Here is a 19776-nt window from a genome sequence, read left to right on the forward strand (position 1 = left end):
CTTCCATAGATGCTGCCTGACCTGCTGAATTCCTCCAGCATCTTGTGTGCGATACTTATATAGATATTAGGCAAAAAGAAAACCATAACTATTGTAACCTATCAGTGTCTAATGACTAATATAGGGAGCTAACTATTACCACCCAGTGGAGATGTAGCAGATAAAACCACCGAAAGATGTAATATTTTTAGTGCGTTGTGCATTTTTGAGAGCTTACAACAAAGAGGATTCTCCGCGATCTTGTGAGGTTGGGAGATTTTCCAGTTACAAGGGACTTACCTTTAGCGTCATTCACAGGATCCATGTGCCTGTAGATGTAGCCTTCCAGGTAAGAGTGGAATTTGGGAGTCGGAGGGAAGAAGGCCAGGCAGATGGCCATTAATTCCCAGCCCCTGGCGAGGCTCTCATATCTAAAGTTCTCAGTCGTTTGCCGGCACAGCTGGATGTAGAGCTCGTCCCTCAGACCCTGCATGCTCCAGCCCTTCGTGGCGATCTCCAGCGCCACATTAAGCTGATCCGCCTTGGTCCGCCGGTCACCCATGTACATCTGAATGAGCTTGAACACCTCACAGGCCTCCTTCTTCACGCTCCGGTCGGCGGTCATTATCATGGGCTTCTTGATGGACTCGCTACTCCAGGCTAGCATGTTGGCGATGGAGACCTTGCGGCGGAAGATGCCCTGCGTGTGCTTGTTGAAGTGCTTGGAAGCCCAGTTCTCGATGTCCGTCTCGGAGGAAGGCTTACGCAGCATGAAGCCGGGGAAGACGCAGCTGGCGCTGGGCATCATGTTCCTGTTCTGCCTCCCAACGTCGTACTGACTGCAAGTGCCCAGATCCTCGGACTGCGGGGAGAGAAATGATTCATCAATGTTTCAGATAATGTGATAGAGTCCATTAGCATAAGCCACATTCCCACTGAGAAACCATTAGAGTACGGAGAAAAGGAAATGTAAAATAAAATGTGAATGCACAGCAGGTCAGTTAGCATCTGTAGAGAGAAAGGCTGGTTAAATACTTGTCCTGTTGACAAATTACACATGAAACATTAACAATCTTATCTTTCCTGATGGAAGATGCTCGACTCACAGCATGCTTCTAGCAGTTTTTGAAATAGTTTCAAATCTTAACACCTTTCCACTGAAGTCCAAGGTGTCCCAGATTCATGCGCATATCTTCCCCTTCAATGCAATATGACAAGCTGCTGGAATTGGTCTCCTCCCACCTAAAATAAGAACTACGCCAACGCATACAATCAAATGACTCACAAGATCACCCACCGAGAGAAACCATTCAACAGCTCCTGCTGACTTGGATTAACCTTTATCCTGGTTTTAGCCAGTAGTAATAAACTGCACTGTTAAGTCAGGACCACAGGGATTACTGCCTCTTCCTGTGGGACAAGAAATGGAGCAAACGACCCTCAACCCAAATCTGGTTAAATGGCACAGGAATGTTCCTTTTGAAATCTTAGGAAAAATGGTCATGTTGCATTCCGGATTGTAAATTGTCCTGTGATTAGGCTAGGGTTAAATAGGCGAGTTGCTGGATGGTGCGACTTGTTGGGCTGGAAGAGCCTATTTCATGCTGTATCTCTAAATTAATACATAATAATAATAATAATTATTATTATTATGACACATTTCATTGTATGCTTTGGAGAATATGTGATAAATAAGTTTATTTGAACCTGAGGACAAAGCTGAAGGGATCTAACAAAGCAATGAGTTGTACCAGAAAGATCTGATCATAAAGGTGATGGGAAGATTCCAGCAGAAGGGAATTAGATAAAGGATCGATGTTTGATGAGGGAAGTGTGCAAGGCAAGAATGGGCCAAGGAAGAGGAAGTGTGACTCAAGTGGTCAGCACAGCCACAATTAGCCAAATTGCCTCTTTTGTGTCCCTGGCTTACGTTTTAGACAGGAATCATTTCACTTTGTCAGCACAAAGGGCCATTGAGGACAAACTCTGGTCAGTTTTGACTGATATTCTATTGAGAAAAAAAGTCATCAGTAAAAACATTTTCTGACCTGAAACCATTACTCAGGATTGAGGCCAGCTGTAATGAGACATGGAAACATTATGGTCTGACTGTGAGGAACCTCTTGAGAACAGCATTCAGAGATCAAATAGAATTTAACTTTCACTTGGTCGTTGTTTGGTATTTTTTTGATGCTGACAATTAATGGTAAAGTCGGGTTCTGGCATTAACAAAATTAACTACGGGGTGAACCACAACCAGCAACTGCTAGAGTCATAGAAGGAAACAGCAGACAACTGGCCCTTCAGCCCAACTTCTCCATGCTGGACAAGATAATCCCATATGCCTGTATTTGGCCTGTATCCCTCTAAAGCAAGATTCCTTCAGATTTTTAGATTAGATTAGCTTCATCTGTCACATGTACATCGAAACATACAGTGAAATGCGCCACTTGCCTTAATGTTACACCCCTTCAACCATTCAATTCCTGAACCAGCCGGCACAACCCTAATCAGTACAGTTTAATTCTCTACTCTACTGCCCATTAGGCTGCTGGTGTTTAGGGCAGAATTGGAGGTCGTCTATCTCTGGTGGTGTTCACCATGTCAGTAGCTCGGTTTTTACTGCTGTCAGCCATGCTAGTCCTGGAGTAGACTCTGGAATACCGTCACACTCAGACATGGAAGGATTCTTCATTGCTGTTTCCGTGTCAGTTTTGTTTTACTCGTCGGGGTTGTTAGAGTCCTCAGCCGAACCCCCGAACCTGGAGGACCAGTGGACCACTCTTAGACTGGGCTCTACCCTTTGACCTTGTTGGCATGGGTGACTCTACCAAGAGCGAAAGCATAAAGGTGTTGTGAAGTGGTACACTGACAACCACACCAACCTGTCATTCTATTTAGTTGATTCTAAATTTGTTGTGCCAGAGCCTCTAGTGTAGTTTCTTTGGAATCTATGATGAGACTGATGACATTTTGTTGAGTTAGGAGCAATTAAGTATTGACCAACAGGCAGTTCCATACAGAGCCACAAGTGACCCCAAACGGAGCCTCAGTAATGATAGATGGCACTACAATGAATCACAGGTTAGTGTGAGCTTGATATGCAGTCATTCACTGCAGAGCTTTGTACAGTATAGTACGTAGCATGGTAGTGTAGCAGTTAGTGCAGCATTTTACTGTGCCAGCGGTCAGGGTTTAATTCCTGCTGCTGTCTGTAAGGAGTCTGTCAGTTCTCAGTACGTTTTGCCCAGGTTCTCTGGGTTCCTTCCACATTGCAAACATGTACGGGTTAGGGCTGTAAGTCGTGGGCATGCTATGATGGCAGCAGACACTTGTGGACTGCCCCCAGCACATCCTCAGGTTGTGTTGGTCATTGATTCAAATGACACATTTCACTGTATGTTTTGATGTACATGTCACAGGTAAGTCTGATCTCTCTAATCTCTTTAGATGGCACTGCATTGAGCCACAGTTTTGTTGAAGATTACACAGACTCAGTACAGAGCTTTACGTACACTTCCCTCGCACACCCACAATAAGGATGCAAACCTGAAGCAGCAGGTGCTTGTTTTCTTCACACACAATAGTCAGCTCCTCACAAACTCATCTCCCACAACAGGCAGCTCCTCACAAACTCATCTCCCACAACAGGCAACTCCTCACAAACTTATCTCCCACAATAGTCAGCTCCTCACAAACTCATCTCCCACCATAGTCAGCTCCTCACAAATTCATCTCCCACAATAGGCAGCTCCTCACAAACTCATCTCCCACAACAAGCAGCTCCTCACAAACTCATCTCCCACAACAGGCAGCTCCTCACAAACTCATCTCCCACAACAGGCAACTCCTCACAAACTCATCTCCCACAATAGTCAGCTCCTCACAAATTCATCTCCCACAATAGGCAACTCCTCACAATTTCATCTCCCACAATAGGCCGCTCCTCACAAACTCATCTCCCACAATAGGCAGCTCCTCACAAACTCGTCTCCCACAATAGGCAACTCCTCACAAATTCATCTCCCACAATAGGCAACTCCTCACAAATTCATCTCCCACAATAGTCAGCTCCTCACAAATTCATCTCCCACAATAGTCAGCTCCTCACAAATTCATCTCCCACAATAGTCAGCTCCTCACAAATTCATCTCCCACAATAGTCAGCTCCTCACAAACTCATCTCCCACAATAGTCAGCTCCTCACAAACTCATCTCCCACAATAGGCAACTCCTCACAAACTCATCTCCCACAATAGTCAGCTCCTCACAAACTCATCTCCCACAATAGTCAGCTCCTCACAAATTCATCTCCCACAATAGGCAACTCCTCACAAATTCATCTCCCACAATAGTCAGCTCCTCACAAACTCATCTCCCACAATAGTCAGCTCCTCACAAACTCATCTCCCACGATAGGCAACTCCTCACAAACTCATCTCCCACAATAGTCAGCTCCTCACAAACTCATCTCCCACAATAGTCAGCTCCTCACAAATTCATCTCCCACAATAGGCAACTCCTCACAAACTCATCTCCCACAATAGTCAGCTCCTCACAAACTCATCTCCCACAATAGGCAGCTCTTACCCTTTCCAAATACTGGAACCACGGAGCTAAAGCTGCGACGGGAAAGTAACATGATATTTACTTCAAATAACTAAATTGAGCTCTGAGAAATGCAGGAGAGAAGGTGTGTTGTTGATTATTCACACTGAGCTTGGTGGGAGAAGCACCTAGCGACACTTTATGTACATGAAGCCAGTCAATGATTGCAAGCTAATCTTATGTATGAAAGGCCAAATGGCCTACTCCTATTTTTATGTTCTGAGACATTACCTCAGTTTTAGTCCCTCTGTAGAAAGTGCCTGATTTGTTCAGTATATTAGAATTTTTTTTTTATTTCCCATTTACAGAATCTGCAGTTTTTAGCTGTTTTGATTTTAGAATTAAGCTAACATTATAAGGCTGGACTCACTGTTGTTAAAATAAAACCTTATACCTTTCATGCTGCCTGGTTGGAGGCTATCCAGCTCCAACCTGAGAGTGGCCTCACCGTGGCAGTAGAGGAGGCCATGGATGGGAAGTCATATTCAAATGGGTGGTCACTGGGAGATCCTGCCTTTCTCTGTTGTTGGAAGAACTGCATTCTTAAGCAATTTTGCTCTGTCTACCACAACCAGGATCTCCTGGTGACCATCCATCTCCTTTAAACTTATAAACACAAGAAATTCTGCAGATACTAGAAATCCAGAGCAACACACACAGAATGCTGGTGGAACTCAAGTCAAGCAGCGTCTATGGAACTGAATAAACAGTAGACATTTTGGGCCGAGATTCTTTTTCAGAACTGGAAAGGAAGGGAGAGACGCCAGAATGACAAGGTAGGGGTAGGGGAAGGGGAAATCGGATAGCTCGAAGGTGATAGGTGAAACCAACTGGATAGGAAACATTAAGGGCTGGAGAGGAAGGAATCTGATAGGAGAGCAGAGTGGACCATAGAAGAAAGGAAAGGAGGTAGGGTTGCCAACTGTCCCGTATTAGCCGGAACATCCCGTATATTGGGCTAAATTGGTTTGTCCCATATGGGACCGCCCTTGTCCCGTATTTCCCCCGCTAAGGTAGAGCGTTCCTATGAAACCATTCGTAAGCCGAAATGGTGTAAAGCAAAGAAGCAATTACCATTAATTTATATGGGAAAAATTTTTGAGCATTCCCAGACCCAAAAAATAACCTACCAAATCGTACCAAATAACACATAAAACCTAAAATAACACTAACATATAGTAAAAGCAGGAATTTTATGATAAATACACAGCCTATATAAAGTAGAAATAATGTATGTACAGTGTAGTTTCACTCAGGCAGAATCAGGAAGATTAAGCCAAGACCGATTTGTAGAAAAAAATCAGGACGTACACGCATGTGCACACAGGTGCCCGCGCAAGGCTTCATGGTCATGGTAGTCTTTCTCGGGGTAAGCACAAGTATCCCGTATTTGACTGCTACTTTTGTCCCTTATTTGGGAGTGAGAAAGTTGGCAACCCTAGAAGGAGGAGTGGACCGCGGCAGAAGGGGGTGATAGGGGCGATAGACAGGTGAGAAGCAGTAAGAGGCCAGAGTGGGAAATAGAAGAAAACCTACTCTCTCACCTTAAAAAAGACAGGGAAGAGTGACATTGAGCATGGAGTAGGTTAAAAAGTTGGCACAACATCATGGACTGAAGGGACTGCACTGTGCTGTTTGTTCTATGCTTGAAGAAATGTAAATTATTTGGTGAGACAAATAAGACCAGAAACAAGCCATAGTAACAGCAGAAAATAGGTGGGTGGTAACAGTTTTCTCCCCAGGGTAGGATAGAAGAGAAGAAAATTAGGGGGTACAGGGTTAGGGTGAGAGGGGAAATATTTAAAAGAAAATCTGAGGGGCAATTTTTTTGCCGATATGGACTGAATATATGGGATGAGCTGGGAGGACGTGGTTGAGGCAAGTAAGAGAGTATAACTTATGAAGCACTTGGATAGGTACATGGAGGGATAAGGGCCGAACACAGGAAGGTGGGACCAGCTGTATGGGCATCATGGTCAGCACGGACTGGTTGGGCTGAAGGGCCTGTATCCATGCTGTATTACTCTCAAACTCTAAAACATACCTGACTGCAGTTTAGCAAATTGAAATAACTAGAAAACAATGGCAAGTATTCAGGAACAAACGAAGAATCAGAATCAGGTTTATTATCACTGATATTTGTTGTTTTGTGGCAGCAGCTTCTTCCCCTCTGCCATCAGATTTCGGAATGGACAATGAACCCATACACACAACCTCATTATTTTTGCTCTTGTTTTGCACTACTTATTTAATACTTTATATATTTCTTATTGTAATTAATGCTGTATTTTATGTGTTGCACTGTACAACAAATTTTATGACATTGTCAGTGACAATAAACCAGATTCTGAGATCTCTGAAGTGATTAAAGTCTTCAACCAGTACCAGTCTTCCATCAATATTCCTTGAGATGTTCCACCATCTTCAGTAACTATAGCAACTTAGCACATTGGTTAGTTGTAACAAATTCGCCTTGTAATAAATGAGGTGACTTGAGATGCAATTCTATTTCAAAAACAGAAAATTCTGGACATATTCACTCTTGCAGAAGTGATTAAGTTATAAATCTACAACTCTTGCTTTGTGCAATGAAGTCTCATATCCTGTACGCTCATTTCCTTCCTTGGTTATTTTAAAAAGGCAACTACATGATACAAGAGACACCAAGCTGGAAGACCAAGAAACCCACATTTAGTTCAATATCTCACTGGCACCTCCCTGTGGAAGAGCTCAGGATAAGAAGTCAAAGGAAGTTTGATCACACTGATCAAAGAGAATATAAGCCCCCTCAGGAGGTTCCCTTTAAATATTTCTCCTTTCACACTTAACCTATGACCTTTAGTTCTAATTTTACACAACCTCAGTGGAAAAAGCCTGCTTCCATTTACCCTGTCTGTACCTCGATCGAATCCCCCCCTCATTCTCCTGTGCTCCAGGGATTGAAGTTCTAATCTATTCAACCTTTCCTTATAACTCAGGTCTTCAAGTCCTGGCAACATCGTAAATTTTCTCTGTACTCTTTCAATCTTATTGATATTTTTCCTGTAGGCAGGTGACCAGAACTGCACTCAATACTCCAAATTAGGCCTGTGAATCACCCCAGATATTTATCAGGAGCACTGTGTACACAGGGCCTTTAGGTTTGTCAATGATTCCTCCCATCCGTCCAATGATCTCTGACTCCCTACCATCAGACAGGAGATATCATAGCATTAGAACAAGAACTGCTGGGATGGGAAACAGCTTCTTCCCCCAGGCCATAAGACTACTGAACTGCCTGCCACATCACGTATGAAGAGTGAGTAGCGTTATACTGTTTGCTTTTTAACTTGTGTCGTATATGCACCTTATTATTGTTTAATTTACTCGTGGTAATATTACTTTATGTGTTTCGTGTGAGTTATATGTACTATGTTGTGCAGCTAAGTCTGGAGAAACATTGTTCATTTGACGGTATACATGTGTACGGTTGAATGACAGTAAACTGAACTTGAACTTGAACCAATGTCTATACAACCTCAGCATAACATCCCAATTCCTGTACTCAATACTCTGATTTATGAAGGCCAATCTGCCAAAAGCATCTCTCAAACAGGCAGCCAATTCAAGTCATCAACTATACCACTTAGGAACTATCTATACAATAGCTCTGGTTGACAGTCATTATTCACTAATAAATTGCAATTAAAACAATACTTTGATATACTTTCATGGATGTTATGCTTAAAAAGAAGACACTTTACTTCCCTCCTTCAATTATCCACTGGGCCGTGCCAACTAATTAAATATCCAAACACAAAGTTAATAATAGTTAAAAATCAAAACATGCAGGTAGGAGAAGACTGGATAGCGTGGCTAAGGTGTGCTGTGGTAAGGTAGTGGTTAGTGTGACACTATTACAGCTCGGGGTGTCGGGGTTCGGAGTTCAATTCCGGCATCTTCTGTAAGCAAGTATGTACGTTCCTTCCCATCTGAGCATGAGTTTCCTCCGGGTTCTCCAGTTTCCTCCCAGCCCAAAGATGTGCAGGTCAGTAGGTTAATTGGTCATTGTAAACTGTCCTGTGATTATGCTAGGGTTAAATCCATGGGTTGCTGCATGGAGCAACTTGAAGGGCTCCTTAGAGCGATATAAATAAGCGATTAACCATTAACCATTACTGGTTGAATCAAGTTAAACACTGGCCTTCATAAATCAGAGTACTGAGTACAGGAGTTGGGATGTTATATTGAAGTTGTATAGGATGTTGGTTCAAGTTGAAGTTCAAGTTCATGAGCAAACCATTGTTACTGGTTTAGTGCAGAAAAATGTGACATAACACATTCTGAGTGGACATTTAAAACATAAATGGACAAATTCTCAGATACCCAAATCCTTAATAAAGGTAAGTAGTTGAAGCGGTTTAAAACAATATGTTGAAGCTTGGTTAATGGTCAGGGTGTATTTAATCTGCCATTTTTAGACACCTCCGTTGACTGATAACAGGGAGGTACGAGGATATTGAGAATCACAGGTATTAGTAATTAAAATGGACCAAGAGACCTTCCATGATAACAGTGCTGATAAAAGAATATATTGCAAGTTATGAGAGCTTTCATAAGGTTAAGGGGGAAATTCTCATTTTCAAGTTACTGAGTTGATAACTAGAGGTCATAAATTCCAGATCATTACAGAAGCATAAAGTGAAAAAGAAGGAGAGTTTACTTCATGCTACACATTAGGTGCTATCAGAAACAGCAGAGGAAACAGAAACCAAAACGCTCTTTAAACCTTCTTAGTAAGGATCCTGATGAAGGGCCTTAGCACAAAACGTCGACTGTTTATTCCTCTGCACAGATGTTGCCTGACCTGCTGAATTCCTACAGCATTCTGTGTGTGATTTCCAGCAGCTGCAGAAGCTCTTGTATTTATGTTTTTTTAAAAAGAGATTGGATAAACATTTGAAACATTTAAAAATAAAAAGAAATTCAACTGCTCTGGGAAAGTGCTTATGGGAAAGCTGTGCCGTGAATGGGCTGAACAGCTTCTAATGGTTTTTGGTTTGCCATCTATAATATTAACCTACGTAGGCACAATTCAGAGCTGAAGAATGGTCTGGAACCATCAGTCTAGCACAGCAAGGCTCCTCTAAGGATCTTACTTAGGTCAAGTCATGAGATTACTTCAGATTTAAACTGCATTTACAAGGTGAAGAGTGACAGCCAAGCGGCAATAAGAGTCTATATAAAACAGTTAATGGAATCTCAGTCAGACAACTGCTCATCACCACCCATCAACCAGGACATGCCTCCTTCTCACTGCCACCATCAAGGAGGAGATACAGAAGCCTGAAGACACACACTCAACATTTTAGGAACAGCTTCCCCTTCACCATCAGATTACTGAATGGACCATGAACCGATGAATACTGTACTACCTCACTATTTTTTTTGCTTTCTTTTTGCACTACAGTTTTTTTTAATGATTATGCGTTGCAATGTACTGCTCTGCAAAACAACAAATCTTACAACAGATGTTGGTTCTCATTCTGCTTCTGCTTCCGCTTTTACTGTGGGGTTTCACAGCATCAGAATCACTGGAATACAGTCAAGAAGAAGGAAACAGAGCTATAATACAGCCTCTAAAACTTCAAAGAAAATAATCCATGTCGACCAATCTCTTCTTAAAGCTCAAGCCCTCTAGTCCAGGCAGCATCCTGCTAAACCTGTCCTGCACCCTTTCCAAAGCCTCCACAACCTTCCCGAAATGGGGCAACCATAAATGCATAAAAAACTCCAAGTGTAGCTGCCACATGACCTCTTGAATCTTACACTCAATGCCTCGGCCACTGAAGGCTCACCAGAAATCTTCTTCATAACCCAATCTCCTTGTCTGTCCACTTTCAGGGAGCTATGGGCACAGACATCAAGCTATCTCTGTACATCTACAAATATGCAGCTGAAGGTATCCTAGCTGGTTGCAGCATGGTATTGGACAGCAATTCAGATGAGCACAAAAAAGTGGCAGAGAATAGTTGGCTCTACTTTCAGCATCACAGGTACATCCCTCCCCACCATGGGTAGTGTCTACAGGAGGCACTGTACCAAGAAAGGAGCATCTATAATCAAAGATCCCCACCATCCGGACCATGCTGTCTTATTTCATCTACCATCGGGCTGAAGTTACAGAAGCCGAAAGTCCCACACCAACAGGTTGAAGAACAGCTACTTCCCTTCAACCAGTCAGTTCTTGAACCAAACAGCAAAACCCTAATCACTAAACTTCAGCAACACTATGCACTGAAATTGACATTTTTTCTAATTGTGTTCTTGTAAAAATTGTGTGTAATTTATGCTTAATTGTTGTTTTTCTTGTGAACGCAGCTTATCTGATGCTGTGTGCCTGTGATACTGCTACAAGTGGGGTTTTCATTGCAGCTGTGTAGACATGTTTTGAGCATCTGACAATAAGCTCCACTTTGCCTTTGACATGACGTCTTGACTCATACACTCAGTGCCCTAACCAACAAAGGCAAGCACGGCATTAGCCTTCTTTACCACACTGTTTGCATGACTACTTTCGGAGACCTACTGCTGTCTGTAGCGTTTTTATGTACTCCCCCTGACAGCGTGGGTTTCCTCCCACATTACAAAGACGTTAGGGTTAGTAAGTTGTGGGCCTGCTACGTTGGCACCAGAAGCATGGCAATGCTTGCAGGCTGCCCCCAGCACATCCTCGGACTGTGTTGGTCACTGATGCAAACAACACATTTCACTGGATGTTTCAATGTACAAGTGACAAATAAAGCTAACCTTTCTTTCTTGAACACAAGAGTTTCTGCAGGTGTTGAAAATCTGGAGCAACACACAAAATGCTGAAGGAATTCAACAGGTCTGGCAGTATCTGTAGATGTTAGTAAACATTTCGGGCTGAGGCCCTTCATCAGGATGCACACAACGTACATTCAGTGTTTTGGGAACAGCTTTTGCCCCTCTGCCATCAGATTTCTGAAAGGGCAATCGACACTACCTTACTATTTTTGTTCTCTTTTTGCACTATTTCTAGGCAGTTTCTAGAGTAGGTTATGTGGTCAGCACAGCATTGTGGGCTGAAGGGCCTGTAATGTGTCATAGATTTCTATGTTCTACTTATTTAATTTTTAACTCAGTGACCACCTTATTAGGTACAGGAGTGGAACTCGGTGAGGTCAACTGCTGTTGCTCATCCACTTCAAGATTCGATATGTTGTGTACTAAGAGATGCTCCTCTACACACTACTGTTGTAATGTGTGGTTATTTGAGATACTGTTGCCTTCCTGTCATCTTGAACCAATTTAGCCAATGTCCTCTGGTCTCTCTGATTAACAAGGCGTTTTCACCCACAGAACAGCACTCACTGGATTTTTTTTTATAAATGCTAGAGACTGTTGTGCATGAAAATCCCAGGAGATCACAGTTTCTGAGATACTGCAACCACCCTGTGGCACCAACAAACATTCCACAGTCAAAGTACCTGGATCACATTTCTTCCCCTGTCTGATGTTTGGTCTGAACAACAGCTGAACCTCTTGACCATGTCTGTATGCTTTTATGCATTGAGTTGCTGTCACATGATTAGTCGATTAGATTATTTGTATTAACGAGCAAGTGCACAGGAGTATATAATAAAGTGGCCACTATGTATATTTTTACTATAAATTATTTATTTATTATTGCAATTTAGTATTTTAAAGTATTGCACTGTACCGCTGCTGCAAAACAACAAACTTCGTGGCATATATCCATCCCTGATTCTGATTCTCGTGTCAACTGTTTATTCCCCTCCACAGATGCTGCCTGACCTGCTGAGCTCCTGCTTTCTATGGGCATGGCCCAGATGACCTCTCCATACACCACCCTTGCAATTATTATGAGGTTGCCTGTGCTGTGCGAAGGCCTACCTGTGATGGGTGTAAGTAAGGCTCCGGTGAAGCCAGGTTGGTCTGCACAGACACACTCTTCTCCAACAGCACTTGGGGAAAGCCGAGCTTCTCAAACGTGTTCCTCTTCCAGTGCTTGCTGTCCTGTTGGGCGAGGGCCTCGTCCTCGCTGAAAGCCCGCACCACAGGACCTGGCATTGGCAGCGGCAGGGCCCCGTCACTCTCGTAGCCCGACACCTCCTTCTGCGAGTCCCAGCTGCTGCGCTGCTTGACGTGGTGGAGCTGTTGAGCCTCGCGTGCGAGGCGGCTCTGGGTTGTGTGCACATCCGGGTAGCCCCGCAGCGAATCCACCTCCGCTCCCTTGCCCTCGGCCTGGCCCGGCGAGGGCTTCTCCAGGGGCGAGTGCCTCTCCTCCACCAGCAGATGCTCGGGTGCTGGGCTCGCCTCGCCGCAGCTCTCCCCTGCCACGCCGCACCCCTCCTGCGTAAGCGAGGGCTTCCTGCTCTTCCTCTTCCTCGTGCTGGGCGAGTAACCCATTGAGGACAGTGAGTCGTGCTGGCTGGACCATGACATCGAGTCCTCGTGGATCAGTGGGCCACCCTGGTGGACAAACCTGGCCTCGGACTCCTCCAGACCGTTGTAATCAGCCGATCTTGACTCTGACCGCTGGAAGTCCCTTCCCAATGACGGGCTATGTTGCAATGTGTAAGAAATAGTGGAGGCAGCACTTGGGGAATACCGATGTTTTGTGCCTGACTTGAATTTCGGGCTGGAGCCAGACTGCTCCACGTACACCAGCTGCTTCACAAGCTCCTTGCCCGCTGGGCTGTACTCTAGGCTCATAGATCTCTCTGCACATTTCTGCTTTGTTAACACGAGGTGCTGGTAGGGGGAATTCTGGCCTTGTTTGGGGGAGTGAAGCATTGGGTGCGGTTTCCGAACTGGGGACTTCTGAGGTGACCCTGCTTTATAGCTTATTCCCTCACACTGTACCTCCATAGGGGGCTCATCGTAAATAGGAGCCTGGTATTCCACGGGGGGCTCCTCATAGAGCGGAGGCTCATAGCCGTAGCGAGGAGACGAGGGCTGGGATTCAAAGGAATACTTGCGATGTTGATAATGGATCGGGGAGTGATAGGGCTCCCCTCTGGCGAGCACTGGGGAGCAGCCGCCGATGTGCTCAGCCCTCTTCAGGTACGGGGATGGTTTGCGCTCCGTGAAGAAGACCTGGTTGTCGCTGTCTGACGCAAAGCTGTGAGCGTGAGGCAGCTGGTGGCCCGAGGGTCTCCGCGGCCGTGTTCCGGGCTGGTTTTCCACATTCCCATTACCCTGATGCAGGAGGTAACTTGGTTCCCGGTCTGTGACTTTGATCAACATGCGCTCCCTAGTGCCTGTCATCCATCGGTGAGGCGATGTCCTGCACAGAAAGAGCACAGAGGAGAGAAGGCGTTAATACCAGTGGAACTGATTACAGCCACAGTATATGAAACTACTGTCACATTGGTGCCTGGAGGGCGTTAGGGTTAGAGTTGCACGTTAGCGTTAGGGTGGCACTGCAGTGCAGCAGTTAATTGCAACACTTTACAGCGTCAGCAATCAGCTTTCAAATCCCACCACTGTCTGTAAAGAGTTTGACTACGCGGGTTTCCGCCCACATTCTAAAGACTTACAGGTCAGGGTTAGTACGTTGTGGGCATGTTACACTGGCACCTGAAGCATGGCAACACTTGTGGGCTGCCCTCAGCACATCCTCAGACACAAACAGCGCATTTCATTGTATACCCCGATGTTTCAATGTTCATGTGTAATCTCAGCCAGCTCCATCATGGACACCAGCCTCCCCAGCAACAGGAGCGTCTTCAAAAGGTGATGCCTTAAAGTTCAAGTGTAATTGTCATTCAACCATACGTGAATACAGCCAAACGAAACAGCTTTCCTCCGGGGCCAAAGTGCAAAACACAGTTCTAACAGTCACACACAGCTCAAGGCACATATAGATCATATAAAATACAAACCCACAAAAAAAAGGCAGCATCCATCAAGAAGGATCCCTATCAACCAGTACGTGCCCTCTTCCCATTGTTACCATCAAGGAAGGAGGGAGAGGAGCCTGAAAACACATACTCAACGATTTAGGAACAGTTTCTTCCCCTCTGCCTTCAGATTTCTGAACAGACCGTGAATCCATGAACACTACCTCACTATTTCTGCTTTCTTTTTGCACTATTTAATTTAATTTTTAAATATATATTTCTTACTGTAATTTATCGTAATTGTTATGTATTGCACAGCATTGCTGCTACAAAACCACATATGTCAGTAATAATAAACCTGATTCTGATTCTGATCTGAGAAATAAAGCAGATCTTTTTAAGATTAAACGCTTCTCCACCCGTGCCAGTCTGCAGCTCGTATGCTTGATTGAACCACTTGGCACAATCTCAACAAACATGTTGTTTACTTGTATCATGATGTACAAAAAATAATTCTTTAACTGGATGTGTTTTGTTTCAGATTTAGATTCATGTTGCTTTGTTCTTCCTCATCATTTGATAGAACCCTCAATTACACCACCATTTCCATCATGAGTTCAGATTTAAATTTAGATTAAAACATGCTCTTTTTTAAAGTTATTTGTAGACTGCACTGAGAACAGTCGCAGGAGAAAGCCACTTCTTTTTTTACAGGGAGTGGAAATTAAAGGTCTACTTTTGAAAGGATATTTAATTTTAAAACAGAGTCACTCATCTTAAGATGAGGCTTTGGGCTTCTTCCTTTGTTACTGTCACCCAAATCACTGACTGATAAAACTCAGAAGGAGACCATTCAGTCCATCATGCCTATGACAGCTCATTGTAAGAATTAATACAAGAGATTCTGCAGATGCTGGAAATCCAGAGCAACAAACACAAAATGCTGGAGGAAGTCAGCAAGTCAGGTATTGTCTACGGAGAGGAGTAAACCACTGACATTTCAAGGCCAGACCATTCTTTAGGACAGGAAAGGAAGGGGACAGAAACCAGAATAAGAAAGCGGAGGGAGGGGAAGGAATACAAGCTGGCAGGTGATGGTTGAGACCAGGTGAGGGAGAAGGTGGGTGAGTCAGATGAAGTAAGAAGGTGGAAGGGCATAGTTACCTGTCAATTGATGCAAATGACACTTTTCACTATACACTTCGATGACTCAATGTACATGAGACAAAGATCATCTTTAATCTATATCTTGTTGCACTTCTCCATACCATTCTGGATCAATCTCTTTAGATCTAGCCTGTGGCATACTAACGTCCAGTGCAACCCATGATTGAACAATAATGTCTTATCATGGGCTATATTCCTTTTACCTTTCCTGCAACCCTGAGGCACTTGATATCCTTGTAACTCCTTGTATTTATTTGTCATTTCTCTGATCTTCCTTGGGTTTCATGGTGTTACAATGATTACGAATTTTCACATCTAGATCTCTTGTCTAATGCTTCTCCTGTGGCAACAGACGAGATAAATGCATCTGTTAGCACCATTTCTTTTTATGGATTATATTTCACAGTGAAGTCATTAGTCTGAAGCCGTAAGATTGATCTTTACAGCCTTGCTGACATGTTAATCAGGTTTTTCTTGTACATTTGTTCCAGCAGTCTGAAATCACTTTGTCATTGCGCAGTCTGGGCCCTGTGGCCAATGATGTTGTGCCTACCTATTAAGACCATAAGACCAGAACAAAGAGGAGCAGAATTAGGCCATTTCACCTATTGAGTATGCTCTGACATTTCATCAAGGTTGATCCAATTTTCCTCTCGGCCCCAATCTCCGGCTTTCTTCCTGTATTCCTTCATGCCCTGACCAAGAAAGAATCTATCAACCTCTGCCTTAAATATACATATAGATTTTGCCTCCACAGCTGCCTGTGGCAAAGAATCCACAGATCAGAATCAGAATCAGGTTTATTATCACTGGCATGTGATGTGAAATTTGTTAACTTAGCAGCAGCAGTTCAATGCAACACATAGTCTAGCAGAGAGAAAAAAATAATAAATAAAATAAAACATAATAAATAAACAAGTAAATCAATTATGTATATTGAATAATTATTTTAAAATGTGCAGAAACAGAAATACTGTATATTAAAAAATTGAGGTGGTGTCCAAAGCTTCAATGTCCATTCAGGAATCTGATGGCAGAGGGGAAGAAGCTGTTCCTGAATCGCTGAGTGTGTGCCTTTAGGCTTCTGTATCTCCTACCTGATGATAACAGTGAGAAAAGGGCATGCCCTGGGTGCTGGAGGCCCTTAATAATGGAGGCTGCCTTTCTGAGACACCACTCCCTAAAGGTGACCTGGGTACTTTGTAGGCTAGTACCCAAGATGGAGCTGACTAGATTTACAACCTTCTGCAGCTTCTTTCTGTCCTGTGCAGTAGCCCCTCCATACCACACAGTGATGCAGCCTGTCAGAATGCTCTCCACAGTACAACTATAGAAGTTTTTGAGTGTATTTGTTGACATGCCAAATCGCTTCAAACTCCTAATAAAGTATAGCTGCTGTCTTGCCTTCTTTATGACTACATCAATGTGTTGGAACCAGTTAGATCCTCAGAGGTCTTGACACCCAGGAACTTGAATCTGCTCACTCTCTCCACTTCTGATCCCTCTATGCGGATTGGTACGTGTTCCTTCATCTTACCCATCCTGAAGTCCATAATTAGCTCTTTCGTCTTACTGACGTTGAATGCCAGATTGTTGCTGCAGCACCATTCCACTAGTTGGCATATCTCACTCCTGTACGCCCTCTCGTCACCACCTGAGATTCTACCAACAATGGTTGTATCGTCAGCAAATTTGTAGATGGTATTTGTACATTCACCATACTCTGGCTAAAGAAATTCTTCCCCATCTCCATTCTAAAAGGATACCCCTCTATTCTGAGGCTTCTGGTTTAGACTCTCCCACCATATGAACGATCTTCTCCACAGCCACTCTATCAAGGTCTTTCACTATTCAATAGGTTTCAATAAGGTCACCCCATATTCTTCTGAATTCTATTGAATACAGCCCTAGAGCCATCAAGCACTCTTCGTATGCCAAGCCATTCAATCCTGGAATCATTTTTGTGAACCTCATTTGAATCCTCTCCAATTTCTGCACATCCTTTTGAAGATAAGGGGCCTAAACCTGCTCACAATACTCCAAGTGTGGTCTCACCAGTGCTTTATAATGTTTCAACATTACATCCTTGCTTCTATATTCTAGAAATGAATGTTAACATTGCATCTGCCCTCCTCACCACAGATTGAACAAGCAAATTAATTTTGGGAGAATCCTGCACGAGGACTCCCAGGTCGCTTTGCACCTCAGTTTTTTTTGGATTTTCTCTCCTTTTAGAAAATAGTCAACCCTTTCACTTCTTCCACCGAAGTGGATGACAATACACTTCCCAACACTGTATTCCATCTACCATTCTTTGCCCATTCTCCTAATCTGTCTAAGTCCTTCTGTACCCTCTCCACTTCCTCAAAACTACCTACCCCTCCAACTATCTTCATATCATCTGCAAACTTTGCAACAAAACCATCATACAAATCATTGACATATTACATAGAAAGAGTCAATCTCAACACAGACCCTTGTGGAACACCACTAGTCAGTGATGGCCAGCGAGAACAGGCTCCTTTTATTCCCACTACTTCTTTTCTGCAAATCAACCACTGCTTTATCCATGCGAGAATCTTTCTTGGAATATCATCAGAATCAAGTTTATTATCACCGGCATGTGATGTGAAATTTGTTAACTTGGCAGCAGCAGTTCAATGTAATACATGGGCTCATAGCTTGTAAAGCAGTCTCATGTATGGCATCTCGTCAAAGGTCTTCCGAAAATCCAACATCAAACAATTCTCCTTTGACTATCCTGCTTGTTATTTCTTCAAAAAATTCCAAAAGACTTGTCAGGGAAGATTTTCCCTTGAGGAAACCATGCTGACTATGTCCTATTTTATCAAGTAGCCTGAGACCTCATCCTTAATAATCCACTCCAACATCTTAGAACATAGAACATACAATAGTACAGCACACTACCGGCCCTTCGGCCCACAATGTTGTGCCGACCCTCAAACCCTGCCTCCCATATAAACCCCCGCTTAAATTCCTCCATATACCTGTCTAGTAGTCTCTTAAACTTCACGAGTGTATCTGCCTCCACCACTGACTCAGGCAGTGCATTCCATGCACCAACCACTCTCTCAGTAAAAAAACCTTCCTCTAATATCCCCCTTGAACTTCCCACCCCTTACCTTAAAGCCATGTCCTCTTGTATTGAGCAGTGGTGCCCTGGGGAAGAGGCGCTGGCTATCCACTCTATCTATTCCTCTTATTATCTTGTACACCTCTATCATGTCTCCTCTCATCCTCCTTCTCTCCAAAGAGTAAAGCCCTAGCTCCCTTAATCTCTGGTCACAATGCATACTCTCTAAACCAGCCAGCATCCTGGTAAATCTCCTCCGTGCTCTTTCCAATGCTTCCACATCCTTCCTATAGAAATGGACACAGTACTCCAATTATGGCCTAACCAGAGTATTATAGAGCTGCATCATTACATCGCGACTCTTAAACTCCACCCCTCGACTTATGAAAGCTATCACGCCATAAGCTTTCTTAACTACCCTATCCACCTGTGAGGCAACTTTCAGGGATCTGTGGACATGTACCCCCAGATCCCTCTGTTCCTCCACACTACCAAGTATCCTGCCATTTATTTTGTACTCTGCCTTGGAGTTTGTCCTTCCAAAGTGTACCACCTCACACTTCTCTAGGTTGAACTCCATCTGCCACTTCTCAGCCCATTTCTGCATCCTATCAATGTCTCTCTGCAATCTTCGACAATCTTCTACACTATCTACAACACCACCAACCTTTGTGTTGTCTGCAAACTTGCCAACCCACCCCCTACCCCCACATCCAGGTCGTTAGTAAAATTCACGAATAGTAGAGGTCCTAGAACAGATCCTTGTGGGACACCACTAGTCACAATCCTCCAATCAGAATGTACTCCCTCCACCACAACCCTCTGCCTTCTGCAGGCAAGCCAATTCTGAATCCACCTGGCCAAACTTCCCTGGATCCCATGCCTTTTGACTTTCTGAATAAGCCTACCATGTGGAACCTTGTCAAATGTCTTACTAAAATCCATGTAGATCACATCCACTGCACTACCCTCATCTATATGCCTGGTCACCTCCTCAAAGAACTCTATCAGGCTTGTTAGACACGATCTGCCCTTCACAAAGCCATTCTGACTGTCCCT

The 19776-nt window shown here is 43.8% G+C and overlaps 1 protein-coding gene across 16 annotated transcripts in view; it reads right to left on the reverse strand.

Annotated features, from left to right (window-relative positions):
• The window catches only part of arhgap39 (Rho GTPase activating protein 39), a 722701-nt gene that overhangs the window by 216106 nt on the left and 486819 nt on the right, over positions 1-19776 (reverse strand). For all 16 annotated transcript variants that reach the window (XM_063044607.1, XM_063044609.1, XM_063044605.1 and 13 more), the window contains 2 exons: positions 12505-13900; positions 280-841 (listed from right to left, as the gene is read on the reverse strand). In XM_063044607.1, coding sequence (XP_062900677.1) covers positions 280-841; positions 12505-13900 — 1958 coding nt within the window. The remainder of the gene's footprint in view (positions 1-279; positions 842-12504; positions 13901-19776) is intronic.

Source organism: Mobula hypostoma, chromosome 3 (genome assembly GCF_963921235.1).
Source record: "Mobula hypostoma chromosome 3, sMobHyp1.1, whole genome shotgun sequence".
In the NCBI taxonomy this organism is placed as follows: domain Eukaryota; kingdom Metazoa; phylum Chordata; class Chondrichthyes; order Myliobatiformes; family Myliobatidae; genus Mobula; species Mobula hypostoma.